We start from the raw sequence: 13,868 nt of genomic DNA on the forward strand, positions 1-13,868 counted from the left end.
AGCCACCCCTATGGTGGCGTGAGGCAGTCAAACGGAGAAGAGAGAAGAGAAGAAGACGACATAGAGGAAGAAACACAACAGCAGTGGCGGCTAAATGTCTTGACGATGGGGCACATCAGCGACAACAAACACACGCATATCGTTTTTCGTGGTGGTCACAACAACTTCTAACGGCGGTTCACGACCCATCTTCGCTCCGCGTTCCGCCGCTGGCTTCTAGTGGACTTCCCGGATGTACACTGCATTCCCAGCAATGGTGGTGCTGCTACGATGTTGAGATATTGGTGACGGAGGCGGGCTTCAATAACGACAAGAATGCCTTCAACGAACGGTGCCGGCTGGAGGGAGGCACAAGAGGGAAAGAGGAGGGGGGGGGGGTTGACGGCTGCTTATCATTTAGGGTTAGGGTATGAGTAATGGAACAGTTATACCCGTTCCATCCAAACAAGGAACCATATTGACGGAAATTGTCCCTCATCCTCTCTTTTTCTTACAAAACAAATCCTTAATTTACCCTTTAAACCCTTGCTCCCGTAACTCTTTTCAATACTAGTCCAACAGTTACAAAATAACCATTCCTCTACAAATTATTCTCAATTAAGATCCATAAATTACCATTTAACCCCTCCTTCTGAGAATCCTTACAAATCAAGTCCAAGATTTACACTTTTAACCCCCATCTGCTAAACTTGTGACAATTAGCTCTTCGAGACCATCCTTTGATATATAATTATTTATTTTAGGGCTACCATTTGTTCATTAGTTTATTGATTTATCTAATAAATAAATAGGGTATTACACAATGACCACCCATTTGCCAAACACAACTTCTTGTTATTTTGAAATTTGGCCAGCTACTTGCATGATGGTAAATATTGCAATATGAATTAGGAGGACAAAACAAGAATAAAACATAAGTAGAAGGTAAAAATTACAATTTTAGGTAAAAATCAAGGGTATTTTCAGCGGTTCAACCAACATTTAAAAGAACCCCTAAACGAAGCCATCCGTTTATGCTACCGTAGAAGAGGACCGGAAACAACGCCGCGCCCCTGAACCCGGAGCTTTGCCATATTCCGATACGGTTGTATATGTGTCAACATCAGAGGGATATTTTTTAATATGTTGATTATTTGAATGAGGTTCGAAGCTTTCTTCATGTTAGGTTAATGACAAAAAGTAATCAGATTTTTTCAGTTCATATTTGTTTCGTGCATCATTTTGTAGATGTTTCTGTTTCTATTTCTTTCAGTCTGTTGATTATGAATGTAGCATCTATAGTAGGGGGAAGGGCTTCATGGGCGAAGTAAACAATTTCAGTATTCAAACATGCAAACTCTAGTTTAGTAAACAGAGGCACTGTGCAAAATAGTCAGTTTATTTCTTCGTTTGACCTTATTAGTTTCTGCCCACCTATGCTATATATTTTTAGATGCAAATATTCGTTAAATTGGGTTGAATTTACACTCTTGGGTACATTGCCCACCACCTGTTTGATAAAATGTCACTTTCAACAAAACTAGAAAATGACGTATTCTTTTATACATTGGTTAACGGCTAGTAATTATGATGTGATTGTCATCATGCAGGTGATGCATTGAGGAAGAATTCTTTATGCTTCAGTCCTTCTATATGGAGAAGGGTCATGTTAACATCAAAGATGGAAACAGGGGACATGGTTTGATGTTAAGACATGAAGAGGTTTGCTACCTTTGTCCCAAGGTATTGCTGTCAAACATTGTATCATCATCATCATCATCATCATCATCATCATCATCAAATGGTTTCTTCTGTCATTTCTCTCCCATTTGTCATACCAAATCCTTCAACCCGAAAATACTCATCACTTGGTTCAGCTAGTGCTAGACATTTCCCTGATTATTCCCCCAAAAAGCCCACCATAAAAGATTCTGAACTTGTTTACACCATCTCCACCACCATTAAGCAGCGCCACTTTGAACCCATAGAACGAATTCTGAAACCATTTGAATCAAGGCTTAGGTCTGACCACTTTATTTGGGTTTTGATGGGCATAAAGAATGAGTACACGTTAGTGTTGACTTTCTTTGACTGGTTCTGCTTACATAGAGCTCCATCTCTTGAGGTGAGATGCATTATCATTCAAATCTCTGTTGCTGCAAAAGACCCAAAAGTTGCTTATGAACTTATTCATGACTTTTGGAGTAAACCCAATGTAGATGCTACTCTTCCGTTTACCCTTTTCATGGAAAAGTTGATATACACTTACAAAGATTGGGGCTCTAATCCCCATGTATTTGATATATTCTTTCAAGTCCTTGTTGAAGTTGGAATACCTGATGGAGCCAAAAAGCTATTCCACAAGATGTTAAACTATGGAGTGGTGATATCTGTCAATTCATGCAATCATCTTCTCTCACATCTATCACAGAATATCGATACGTGTAAGACAACACCACGAATTTTTACTGAATTTTTAGAACTGGGTGTTAAATGGAACACTGTGTCACATAACATAATGATTCATTGCCTTTGTCGAATGAAGAAAGTCAAAGAAGCTCATAACTTACTCATCCAAATGGAGATGCGAGGCTATTTCTCTGATGCTATTACTTATAGCACTATCATAAATGGGTATTGTCAGATTGGAGAGTATAATGTAGTTTTAAAACTTATGGAAGAAATGCAAATAAAAGGATTGAAACCAAACAAGTTTACTTTCAACAGTGTGATTTTTCTTTTGTGTAAGATAGGCAAAGTGTTGGATGCAGAAAAGATTCTCAGGGAGATGACATGGCAAAATCAAAATATAGTTCCTGATAAAGTAGTGTATACAACACTAATTGATGGTTTTTCCAAAACTGGGAATGTCACTGCTGCATATAAGCTGTTTGATGAAATGCATAGAAGGAACATTTTACCTGATTACATAACATACACTGCTCTTATATCTGGTATTTGTCGAATTGGGAAGATATCAGAAGCATATGATCTCTTTGTTAAAATGCGTAATAGAGAAATGGTTGTTGATGAATATACATATTCAGCCCTTATTGATGGGTACTGCAAGAATGGTGAAATAAAGGAGGCGTTTTCACTTCATAATGAAATGGTTCAAATGGGTTTAACTCCAAATGTTGTAACTTACACTTCATTGGTTGATGGTTTATGCAAACAAGGAGAAATCGATACAGCAAATGAACTTCTTAAAGAAATGTGTTCAAAGGGTCTTGAATTGAATATACACACATACAATTCACTTGTTAATGGCCTCTGTAAATTTGGTCACATTACAAAAGCAATAAAGTTAATGGAAGATATGAAAGTGGCAGAGGTGCATCCTGATACATATACATACACGACATTAATGGATGCTTATTGTAAAGTAGGAGACATGGTTAAAGCTCATGAGCTTCTTCGTGAAATGCTGAAAAAAGGGATTCAGCCAACTGTTGTTACTTTTAATGTTTTAATGAATGGGTTTTGTATGTATGGGATGTTAGAAGATGGAGAGAAGCTACTGACATGGATGTTGGAAAAGGGTAAAAATGGTATTATGCCAAATGCCACCACATACAATTTGCTTATGAAACAGTATTGCATCCGGAATGATATGCATGCAACAAGTGAAATCTACAAGGGTATGTTGGGAAAAGGAGTTTCACCAAATACAAACACATATGATGTTTTAATAAGAGGACACTGTAAAGCAAGGAATATGAAGGAGGCATGGTTTTTGTATAAAGAAATGGTGGAGAAGGGATATGATCTCACAGTAAATGGTTATAATGCTCTCATCAAAGGGTTCATTAAAAGGAAAAAATATTTAGAGGCAAAAAGTATGTTTGATGAAATGAGGAAAAAAGGTTTAGTTGCAAATAGAGAAGTATACAATTTCTTTATGGATATGAATTATCATGAAGGAAACCTGGATTTAACTCTTGAGCTGTGTGATGGAATGATAGAAAAAGGTATTGTTGATAAGACTGATGTTTGAAGTTTGACCTTCTGGAAAAAGTCAAGATTGTTGATTTTCCAACAAATGAATCATGTATCTGGTATGTAATATGTTCTTCTGTATATTATAAGCTTTTTCTTTTTATCATCTTACTCATATTCTCATAGAAATTCAACATCACATTTCATTGTTGTTGTACAAGAATGAAAAGCCTTGAAATACTTTTCATTATAAAAAAAAAAAAACTAAGTACCGATTTCAGTTTCATATAAACGATCTAAAATATATAAAAAAAAACATGGTTTTTGATACTCTTTGCATTTACACATTCACAGCAAATACAACAACATCAAAGAGAGACAAATTACAAACTCCATACATTTGCTAATGACATGATTACCCTTTGAAGAAGGTGGAGATCCACGAGGAGTAACAGATTCTGTTGCATTTTCCTTTGAGCAACTATAGCTACAACGACTTGGGCGAACTACTCTGTAAACACCCGTGCTTGCAAGGACATATATGTCTTTTTGGTTATCTTCTCCAAAAGAGTATATGTAACCTAAAGAAGCCAAGTTAGTGTTTGGAACAGAAGTGCACTCTAATGGTGAATCATGAGCACAGCTGAAAGGGATTGAAGTAGTTGTAAAATTCCCACTGTTTGATGGTGTTTCAAAAGCTGCCCATAAAGCAGTAGCATATAAATCTGCATACAGGTAACTGAACTTTCATAGTTAGAAACAATCCTTACATTTTTTATTTTCATTTTTTTTAATTATTATTATTATTATTATTATTATTATTACCTGCCATATAAGCATGGATCTGTAGTAGAACGATAGAAATACCCCCCTGTAATTGCTGCAGAACCTTCTTTTTTGTTTACATCATAGTGATTATATCCCATTGTTGGAAATATAACATCTTTAGAATTATTAGATGTTATATTTTCTTTTGAGTTAACAGGAAGGTGTCCTTCATATATACTCCACCCATAGTTTCCACCTTTTGTAATCACATCAATCTCTTCATAACGATCCTAATCAATCACACATTATTTTCATACTACATAAGGGTAAAATGGTCATTACAACAATATGAACGAACCTGTCCGACATCTGTACATAGGAAATAAGAAGGTCGTTCTGAATCAAAGCTACACCTCCAAGGATTTCTGAGCCCTAAAGCCCATATTTCAGGCAACAATTCTTTGTCTTCAGAGTAAGGATTATCACGTGGGATTGAATAATTTCCCCATAGATTCAAATCATCCTCTTCCGTAAAAAAAAAAAAAAAAAAAAATCAGGATTTTTATAAACTTGAAAACAAAATGAATTACACTTTACACGTTACTTACTAGGAAATGTATCTACATCCACCCTCATGATCTTTCCAAGCAATGACTTTTTATTTTGAGCAAAACCAAAAGGACCATCTCGCCCTCCACCATCGCCCAACATTATATACATATACCCATCGTTAGGTCCAAAAAGAATTTGTCCCCCATGATTATTTGTAAATGGAAGCCCCATTGTAAATATCCTTCTCACTTCCGTAGGTTTCCCTTTTATTTCCTACAAACAAATACAATTTTTAGAAACTAAACTAGTACTATTAAATGCTATAAGGAACAAATAAAATGACCGTTTTACCCTTTTAGGGTCAGAACCCGAACCCGTCCCATTAACCGTATACTCTGCAACAACAGTATGATACTGACACGGATGCTCGTTTCCAGCTCCAACGATCTTGGAAGGATCACAGCCGACATCCGAATTACACCCACACCTTCCGGAACATGTAGCCGACTTTTCTTTATCACAATTAAACGAAGCAAAAAACCTCCCGTTTTCCACAAACTTTGGATGAAACGCAATCCCCATCAACCCAAAAACCGTATCAAACTTAACCTGATCCGTTAAATCCACAAACGGGCTCGACCCATCAAACCCTAACCCGTCACCCGACCCGTGAGAAGGAACCGTTACGATCCATATCTTACCCGGTAAGTCCGATAAAAACACACGGTTCGACCCGTCTGGGTGAGCCGCCATGTTTATGTAACCTTTGTCTCCCAGTTTCTCAAGGCACAGACCTTTTGGTGGGCCCGGGGTTTCGGTTTCGGTTAGTTGGATCGGTGTCCCGTTGAAGCATTGACTTTGACTTTTTTCGGTTTGGGTTTGACCGAATGCGGTGCAGAAATCGGACCTTGATTGCCAGAGATCCGTGAGTTTGGTTGAGGTGTTGTGTGATGATCCGGTGGTTCCTTGTAGGGTAGGGGCAAAAAGGGAATTTTGTATCGGAATGTTTTGACACGTGTCCCATACTTTTGTACAGAAACTTGTGGAGGATAGTTTTGAAGAATCGGGTGAATTCGGAGAGTTACAAAGAAATGGAACCGAACGTGTTTGTGTTTGTGATTCGATCGTGTATAAGTTTGCCGAGAACTGATCGCATGTCTGCGGAGGGTAAAAACGTCATTTGGTGATCCCACGTCACAAAATATGTTTATATGGAATTTTAATAATATAATAATAACAGACTTTGTATGATAGTAGTAGAGATAAACTTACAGCGCATATAATTGATTTGATAACAGAAGCACAATTTGGATCTGAGATGTTCATAGCTTCAAACTGTTTTTGTAACTCTGAGTCTTTATTTGTGTCGCAACATACTCTTCCTTTGTATGGACAAAATGATAGAGGTTCATTTCGAATAACAGGTGCCCCTAAAACATTAACATCACACAATCATCATACATATATACATACATACATAGTTACATATATATATATATATATATATATATATATATATATATATATATATATATATATATATATATATATATATATACATGAGAGAATGGAGACTAACTCATGTTGGTGCACATGGGTAGTGAAGAAGAAGGATAAGGGAACACCAGTAAAAAAAACAGGGGAAGAAAGCTGAAAAAAGCTTCCATTTTTGTCACATGTACAGAGATAATCTATTAATCTGTGTGTGTGTGTGTTTATATATGTGTGTATGTATGTATTTATGGGTTATGGGTCCTGTCTTTATGATAAATATGAACAAAGTCTAACTTGTACAGGTGGTTGTGCTGCAGGGCAGCTTTAAAGATTGGGGTAATCATGGAGGGGGAAAAAGACAAAAATGCCCCCATTCCCGAAAGGCTGCAACTAACATTTTATATCTAGTAGCTAAATTTAGCAAAGTTGAAACAACGGTCGTCTTTTTTCTCTCTCTTGGTTGACAATTGAGGCGGAAGAAAATTAACAAGAAATTATGGATTAAGACAGTAATTAACTGAGATATGGTGGGCCCCCACCCCACAAATATAATTAAATTGTTTATATTAATTTAATAAGATTAAGATCTTAGTGGGATATTTAGTTGGTAATGGTGGACAGACATGCACTAAGAAAGTTGGGTTTTTTTTTTTTTTTTTTTTTTTTTTTTTTTTTACGATAATTGTTATATTTTATATGAAATTGAATTATGGTTAGCTTTGTGGTTGAATTCTATGCATTTTATAACATATTCTATTGTATGTGAAGTTAAATTATATTACTATTTGGTTAATTGAAGTGAATGCGAAGGTCAATAATTACAAAAAGTAAAGTAAGTTTTGAAAGAAGGGGGAAAATGAGTTGGGGTTGGTAATAAATTTGGTTAATTCAAACACCACAAGTTTTTCTTATGATATCAAATACTTTATTGACTATTGGAGAAAAGAGATGAACGAAAAGCAACTCGAAAGTAGCATTTTGTTATGTGAAAAAAATTCTCAACCACTTGTGTTTTTAGGTCTACAAACTTTAGCTTTTCTCCAGTAGGATTAGGAAAATGTAAACAATTTTAAAGAATCGAATCCTAGAGTTTTAAGGCTGTGTTTACATGGGAGAACATGATTTGAATGTCTATTTTTTTATGAGAATAAAGAAGGTATTCACGCTTTTATAGAGCAATAGAGCGATTCCTCGTTCAATCTTTTTATATGTGATAAAAATTGTTTTTTTATTTGTCTAATTGATATTAGTACTTGCCTTGTATAACTTATTATATCCTCTGTTGCATAACAAGCATGTTTAAGTGGAACTATTCTTACATTTAAAACAATAATTAAAGCTTGCACATTAGTAAGTTAAAAAAATGGCTCAGGAAAATATGCAAGAAGCACCAGTGGTCTAGTGGTAGAATAGTACCCTGCCACGGTACAGACCCGGGTTCGATTCCCGGCTGGTGCATTTATTTTTTTTATATCAAAAGTACTTTGTGTTTTAGTAAATAATCTCGGAGATGATAACAAGTTCGGTTCTATGGTGTAGTGGTTAGCACTCTGGACTTTGAATCCAGCGACCTGGGTTCGACTCCCGGTAGGACCTTTTTAATTTTCCGATGCATAAAAAATTCGCCAAAAAATTGCCTATTTTATCGGTATAATACTAGTTTAAATAGATAAATTCTGGATTTAAGTCACAAATTGGTTCTATGGTGTAGTGGTTAGCACTCTGGACTTTGAATCCAGCGACCTGGGTTCGACTCCCGGTAGGGCCTTATTTTTGTTTTACCATATGATTTGCACTCTTGAAGATTCTGATAAAATTTTCTTTGTTAGGGACTCATAACACGAGGAGAACATTGATTTGCGGTGGTACATTTTCTTAATTTTGTCGAAAGATTCTAAAAAAACGTTTGAATTCTTTGACTTTCGTCCTTAAATTTTTTGCAATGTTAAGTATGGATATCATGGATCAATCCAGTTGAGTATGTGGATCATCAATTTCTCCCACACGAAATAAAATAGCTTTTCACCTTAAATACCATGAATGGGAGCTCATTTAGGGAGATGAATAACAGTTTTTTGAATGACAATTTCTTATTGGGAGGATAAAGACAATGTTGTATTTAGCTAATTACAACCATCTCAGATTTGTGGATTTGGCCTCAAGAAAATGACACCAAGTTCGATTAAAGTCATAGACAAACATAAGTGACGTGTCGACTCGGATCCATCAAAATCATAAAAAAGTTCAATAATAATTTGCAATGAAAATTTGAAATGAAATCCCAAATCAAATTGTTAAATTAAAATGTAAGAACAGGAAGGGGAATTTTGAATCAATTCTAGAAACCGAATACATAAATAAGATCAGAAAGAAGTTTGTTAGCTAAATCAGGAAATTGTTGAACAACAAAGCCTCAAAAATTGAATATCAAAATCTAATATTGGGATGAAAGTTCAAACTCTACAAAGATTAAACCTCATAAATACGACGATCCAACCTGCAATGAAACCCAGAAAGATATAATTTGTTAAATAAACAAGTTGATCTTGCTCATACAATGTGACATCCCCATTTTCACAGTCAGAAAAGACCGATTTTGTTATGCTTTATAAAAACCAGAGTATCTCTTTTAATAAAAATGTTGCGGAATTTGTTCCCAGAAAAACGTGATAATACATTATCAAAACATTTATGAAGAAAGTGTATTTTTATTCATTTTAAAACATTTGAGATGTCATTGTCAATACAGAAACATCAGCATAAACAAAACTTACAATCATTTACACTAGTGATCTACATCTCTTTTAAATCTCTCGATGTAAAGTAGCTTCATATCGACACCTGTGATACAAATAAGCTTGAGTGGGTCAAGTTGGGAAACCTGATGAGTACATAGGGTTTTCAACCAACCATAATATAATTATGTTTAATCATTAAACAATCAACCCAATTACCCATCCCCATTATCTTCTTTATTTATTAAGGATCCCCCCTGAGAACCATTTATCATTCACTCATTCAGTCATAAGGAGTAGGTATGAAGTCCATCGTTGCCAATGACACAGCTGTCAATATTATCTATTAAGCATAATTGCCAATATTATCATTTAAGCGCAACTGCCAGAATTATGACATTCTCTATTAGGCGCAGCTGCCGATATTGTCCTTTGGGCGCGGCTGCCAGGGTTATGATGTCCTCTATTAGGCGCAGCTGCCGATACTATCCTTAGAGCGCAGCTGCTAGGATGTTTAGAGTAGATCAAAAACATCTACAGATTGTGGCGCAGCTGCCAATACTCATCTATAGGGTACTAGGTTTTACACTACAAGAAAAAGTCGAAATAACTACGGAAATTCGCTACGAACGTAGAAACCATAGTTATTCTGCTATGGAATATGCTACGGAATGGCTTGTCGTTGCTATTTTGCTATGGAATTTACTGCAGAATTACATTCCGTAGGTAACATTTGGATAACTACGGAATTTTGCTACAGAATTTAAAACCGTAGCTATTCTACTATGGAAGATGCTACGAACAAGTTAGACGTAGGTGTATTGGCTACGGAATTAACTACGGAATTGCATTCTATAGCTAACATTTGGATAACTACATAATTTTGCTACGAAGTCGTAATCCGTAGTTTTCATGCTACAAAATTTGCTACATAATTATGAGGCGTAGGTATTTTGCTACAATTGTTGCTACATATTAAATTTTGTAGTTAGTTTGCTACAAAAATTGTTACGGGGTCAAAATCTGTAGCTATGTCGCTACAGAATTTGCTACAAGATCGAAGGTCGTAGCTATTATACTATAATATAAAAACCTTAAATATTATACAATAGAAGTTTCCAATATGCAATTTTAAGTGTTTGGAGGTTTCTCAAGTAAAGTTTAATCCCTTAAAACTGAAATTCGAATTGCAATTTCTAATTACTTAATTAAAAATTATTTTTATATTTTAAACATTAAATAAAAATATAAATAACCAATATAAAGTAAAATACATTTTAGACCTTAGATCGATTTATGGTTTTTATAAAGTAAAATACATTTTAGACCTTAGACCGATTTATGGTTTTTAGTATTCACACTGAGGAAACCGATTCAAGGAAACCAAACCATCAGATTGTTTATGAATTTGTGTATACCAAACCAGATTGTTTATATATGCAGGTGTGTTTGTGTATAATGCGTGGTAAGGGCAAAATAAATAGAAGTGAATGTAAGTTGCTTTTTCCTGCCAGGGGTATTTAAGTCTTTTTATAGTTTTTTGAAGCCTTCAGTCCTCAATGGTCTAAAATCTAAATTAATAATCATAAAATTTGTACAACTAATTTTTTTATTTGAGCATTAATGTCGTTAATTTGTAGATTTTGGTAGTTTTTCCTGCCAGGGGTATTTAAGTCTTTTTCAGTTTTTTTTCGAGCCTACAATTGTCAATGGTCTATAATTTGAATTAATAATGATAAAATAAAAAATAAAAAAATATAAAACCCTAACTTAATTACCAAATCCTTTTTTTTTACATTCACATTCCCGCTCAAGATTTCCAAGCTTCCAATCTCCTTTGCGATTTTATCTCTGACGAAGGCAAGTACCTGCGATAATTCCTTTGATCTCTGGCATATTCGACGATGTCTCTCTTATCCTATGAGATTGACGATAAATTCAACCAACAACAATTCTTACCACCTCAATAATTCTGTGCCGCCCCTCAAAAATTCCCGAGAAGAAGGGATTTAATCTAGTTCTGGTACCAATTAAATTTCACACGAACTTGTTTTCTTTACATCCGAATTCTATAAAGCAAGGGCTTCAGTCAATTTCCAGGTTAGCATCCATATTACATGTAATGCTGTTTAATCACTTCCTTTGTGTAATATTTTCTTTCTTCTAGTTGTTTTGCATCTCCTGTGAACCTTCCAAATAGCCTCATGATTTCCTTATTTTCTTTCTTCCTCTGTGTACACTTTTCTTTCTTTGACATTTTGTAATTAAGTGTTAGCAATTGCACTTTTAGATCAGGTGCTAGTGATTTACATTTGTGTTTTCTCATAATATGAGTATTTTTTTTATATTAGTGAAATTGCCTGGAATACTCATTTTCTTCATATGCATGTAATCTTAGTTGTTTGGTTTTCCTATTTTCGTTTCTGGACTGACTAAAATGCGCATTATATTTGGGAAAATTTTCATTAATGTTGTTGATGTGGTGATGCTTGCATCTGTTTGCTACTTTACTACTATTTCTTAAGTTTTGGTGGGGTTTTGACTTATATTCCTATGATATAACCATGTTGTTTCTAATCTTTTGGTCCGGGTTTTGACTAAAATGCCCTTCATGTGTGGGCAAAATTTCATTAATGATGTTGATGCTATGGTTTCCATTGGACTTATGCCCAGATGTGGCTGGGTTCGTTAAGTGTCATTGTTAGTAGAATAATTTACTGTCTATTTTCGCATCTAACTTTTTTTTGTTATTTTGTTTTTTTACAGTTTTGGTCTACATACACAAATATTAGAAATGAGCAATACTGATCGGAATTGGATGTATGAAAGGCTAGACGCAGATGGATTCATATCTCCTATTTTCAGAAAAGGATTGAAGAATTTCATCGAATTTGCTTGTAGCAATCCAAGTTTTATGGATGGAGAAAAAATTAAATGTCCGTGCAAAAAATGCCTTAACAGACCATATCGAGAAGTTGAAGATGTAATGTTGCACTTGTGTAAGTTTGGTTTTATTCCAAACTACTATTTGTGGGATAGACATGGAGAAAAAACAACGGCTTGCACTTCATCACAGAAGGATGACACAACCATGAGTTTGAATGAACAACATGAACCGTCTTATAGGGAAATGGTTTTGGATGTTGCAGGCCCTGATTTCATGACAAGGCATATCGATGAGGAGCCAAATCCAGAAGATAAGAAATTTTTTGATATGCTTAAGGCTGCCGATAGAGAGTTGTGGTATGGTTGTGAAAAAGTAACACAATTGTCAGTTGTGGCTCGGTTATTGAATATCAAATCAGAATATCGCATTCCTGAGCAATGTTTTGATTCAATTTGTCAATTGATGAAGGATAGTTTACCAAAAGGCAATACCATGGTTGATAGTTTATATGAGACAAAAAAATTAATACAAGGACTTGGTTTGCCTGTGGAATTGATTGACTGTTGTATGTATGGATGCATGTTATATTGGAGAGGCGATAAAGATCTTGATCAATGCAAATTTTGTGAAGCGCCAAGGTTTAAAAAGTCAAGAAATTCTTCTAAGTGTTCACGTGTACCTTTCGCTCGAATGCATTATTTACCTTTGACTCCAAGGCTAAAGAGATTGTATGCTTCTCAAGCAACAGCTGCTTTTATGCGATGGCATGCTCAAGATCATGGACATGATACTGGAGTTATGTGTCACCCGTCTGATTCTGAAGCTTGGAAGCAATTTGATGTTATCCATCCATTATTTGCAGCCGAAAAGCGTAATGTTAGGTTGGGACTATGCACAGATGGATTTCAGCCCCATGGAACCTCAGGCTCACAACATTCAACGTGGCCCATTATAATTACACCCTATAATTTGCCACCGTCTATGTGTATGAAAGAGCCTTACATGTTTTTGACTGCAATTGTGCCCGGACCTAAAAACCCTAAGCAAAAGTTAGATGTTTTCCTTCAACCTGTTATAGCAGAACTAAAAGATTTATGGGAAGAAGACACCGTAACTTATGATGTATCACTTAGACAAAATTTTCAAATGAGAGCCGCTTTAATGTGGACAGTTAGCGATTTCCCTGCATATGGCATGCTATCTGGTTGGGCAACTGCGGGTAAGCTAGCATGTCCACACTGTGGAAAATATTCACAAGCATTTAGGCTGCCAAACGGTTAAAAGATATCTTGGTTTGATTGCCATAGAAGGTTTCTTAAATTTGATCACCCATTAGATTTAATAAGACAAAGTTCACCAAGAACCATATAGAACTAAGGGATCCTCCTCCAATTTTGAATGGCGCAAATATTTTAAGAGAAATTGAAGACTTTGGCTTGTTAAAAGTGACAGAACTTAATGTCGAGTCTTCAATTTCTCTTAAAATATTTGCGCCATTCAAAATTGGAGGAGGA

General features: G+C 35.3%; 3 protein-coding genes and 3 non-coding genes across 7 annotated transcripts; 5 read left to right on the forward strand and 1 right to left on the reverse strand.

Moving 5' to 3' along the window:
* Window positions 1-986: 986 nt before the first annotated feature.
* LOC111891947 (pentatricopeptide repeat-containing protein At1g05670, mitochondrial) lies at window positions 987-6,210 on the forward strand. Of its 2 annotated transcripts, none has more exons than XM_023888015.3 (3): window positions 987-1,142; window positions 1,590-4,037; window positions 4,273-6,210. In XM_023888015.3, exon 2 carries the CDS (start codon window positions 1,694-1,696, stop codon window positions 3,974-3,976), a length of 2,283 nt encoding a protein of 760 aa, XP_023743783.1. In that variant the 5' UTR covers window positions 987-1,142; window positions 1,590-1,693; the 3' UTR covers window positions 3,977-4,037; window positions 4,273-6,210. The 2 variants fall into 2 exon arrangements, with proteins under 2 accessions (XP_023743783.1, XP_023743784.1); XM_023888016.3 differs by having other exon boundaries at window positions 1,010-1,179; window positions 4,273-4,412.
* On the reverse strand, window positions 4,184-6,997 carry LOC111891948 (HIPL1 protein). The gene is made up of 7 exons (XM_023888017.3): window positions 6,818-6,997; window positions 6,511-6,668; window positions 5,590-6,396; window positions 5,295-5,511; window positions 5,045-5,211; window positions 4,744-4,976; window positions 4,184-4,657 (listed from the first exon to the last, which is right to left on the reverse strand). Exons 1-7 carry the CDS (start codon window positions 6,903-6,905, stop codon window positions 4,267-4,269), a joined length of 2,061 nt encoding a protein of 686 aa, XP_023743785.1. The 5' UTR covers window positions 6,906-6,997; the 3' UTR covers window positions 4,184-4,266.
* A 1,122-nt stretch (window positions 6,998-8,119) lies between these two features.
* On the forward strand, window positions 8,120-8,190 carry TRNAG-GCC (transfer RNA glycine (anticodon GCC)). The gene has a single exon. It is a non-coding gene; the product is annotated as a tRNA-Gly (tRNA).
* A 66-nt stretch (window positions 8,191-8,256) lies between these two features.
* On the forward strand, window positions 8,257-8,328 carry TRNAQ-UUG (transfer RNA glutamine (anticodon UUG)). Its single transcript has one exon. It is a non-coding gene; the product is annotated as a tRNA-Gln (tRNA).
* Window positions 8,329-8,428: 100 nt separating this feature from the next.
* Window positions 8,429-8,500, forward strand: TRNAQ-UUG (transfer RNA glutamine (anticodon UUG)). Its single transcript has one exon. It is a non-coding gene; the product is annotated as a tRNA-Gln (tRNA).
* A 3,600-nt stretch (window positions 8,501-12,100) lies between these two features.
* On the forward strand, window positions 12,101-13,635 carry LOC111891951 (uncharacterized). The gene is made up of 2 exons (XM_052766790.1): window positions 12,101-12,150; window positions 12,234-13,635. Exons 1-2 carry the CDS (start codon window positions 12,101-12,103, stop codon window positions 13,633-13,635), a joined length of 1,452 nt encoding a protein of 483 aa, XP_052622750.1.
* The last annotated feature ends 233 nt before the right edge of the window (window positions 13,636-13,868 follow it).

Source organism: Lactuca sativa, chromosome 8 (genome assembly GCF_002870075.4).
Source record: "Lactuca sativa cultivar Salinas chromosome 8, Lsat_Salinas_v11, whole genome shotgun sequence".
Taxonomy (NCBI): Eukaryota; Viridiplantae; Streptophyta; class Magnoliopsida; order Asterales; family Asteraceae; genus Lactuca; species Lactuca sativa.

Excerpts from the sequence above, each read along its gene's own strand:
- LOC111891947 (XM_023888015.3), top strand. The coding sequence starts at position 1,694 with ATGAAGAGGTTTGCTACCTTTGTCCCAAGGTATTGCTGTCAAACATTG.
- LOC111891948 (XM_023888017.3), bottom strand. The coding sequence starts at position 6,905 with ATGGAAGCTTTTTTCAGCTTTCTTCCCCTGTTTTTTTTACTGGTGTTC. Across the intron at positions 6,669-6,817 it reads ACCCATGTGCACCAACATGA|GGGCACCTGTTATTCGAAAT; the intron begins GTTAGTCTCCAT and ends TTAATGTTTTAG. Across the intron at positions 5,212-5,294 it reads GGATGTAGATACATTTCCTA|AGGATGATTTGAATCTATGG; the intron begins GTAAGTAACGTG and ends TTTTTACGGAAG.
- LOC111891951 (XM_052766790.1), top strand. The coding sequence starts at position 12,101 with ATGATGTTGATGCTATGGTTTCCATTGGACTTATGCCCAGATGTGGCT. Across the intron at positions 12,151-12,233 it reads TTATGCCCAGATGTGGCTGG|TTTTGGTCTACATACACAAA; the intron begins GTTCGTTAAGTG and ends GTTTTTTTACAG.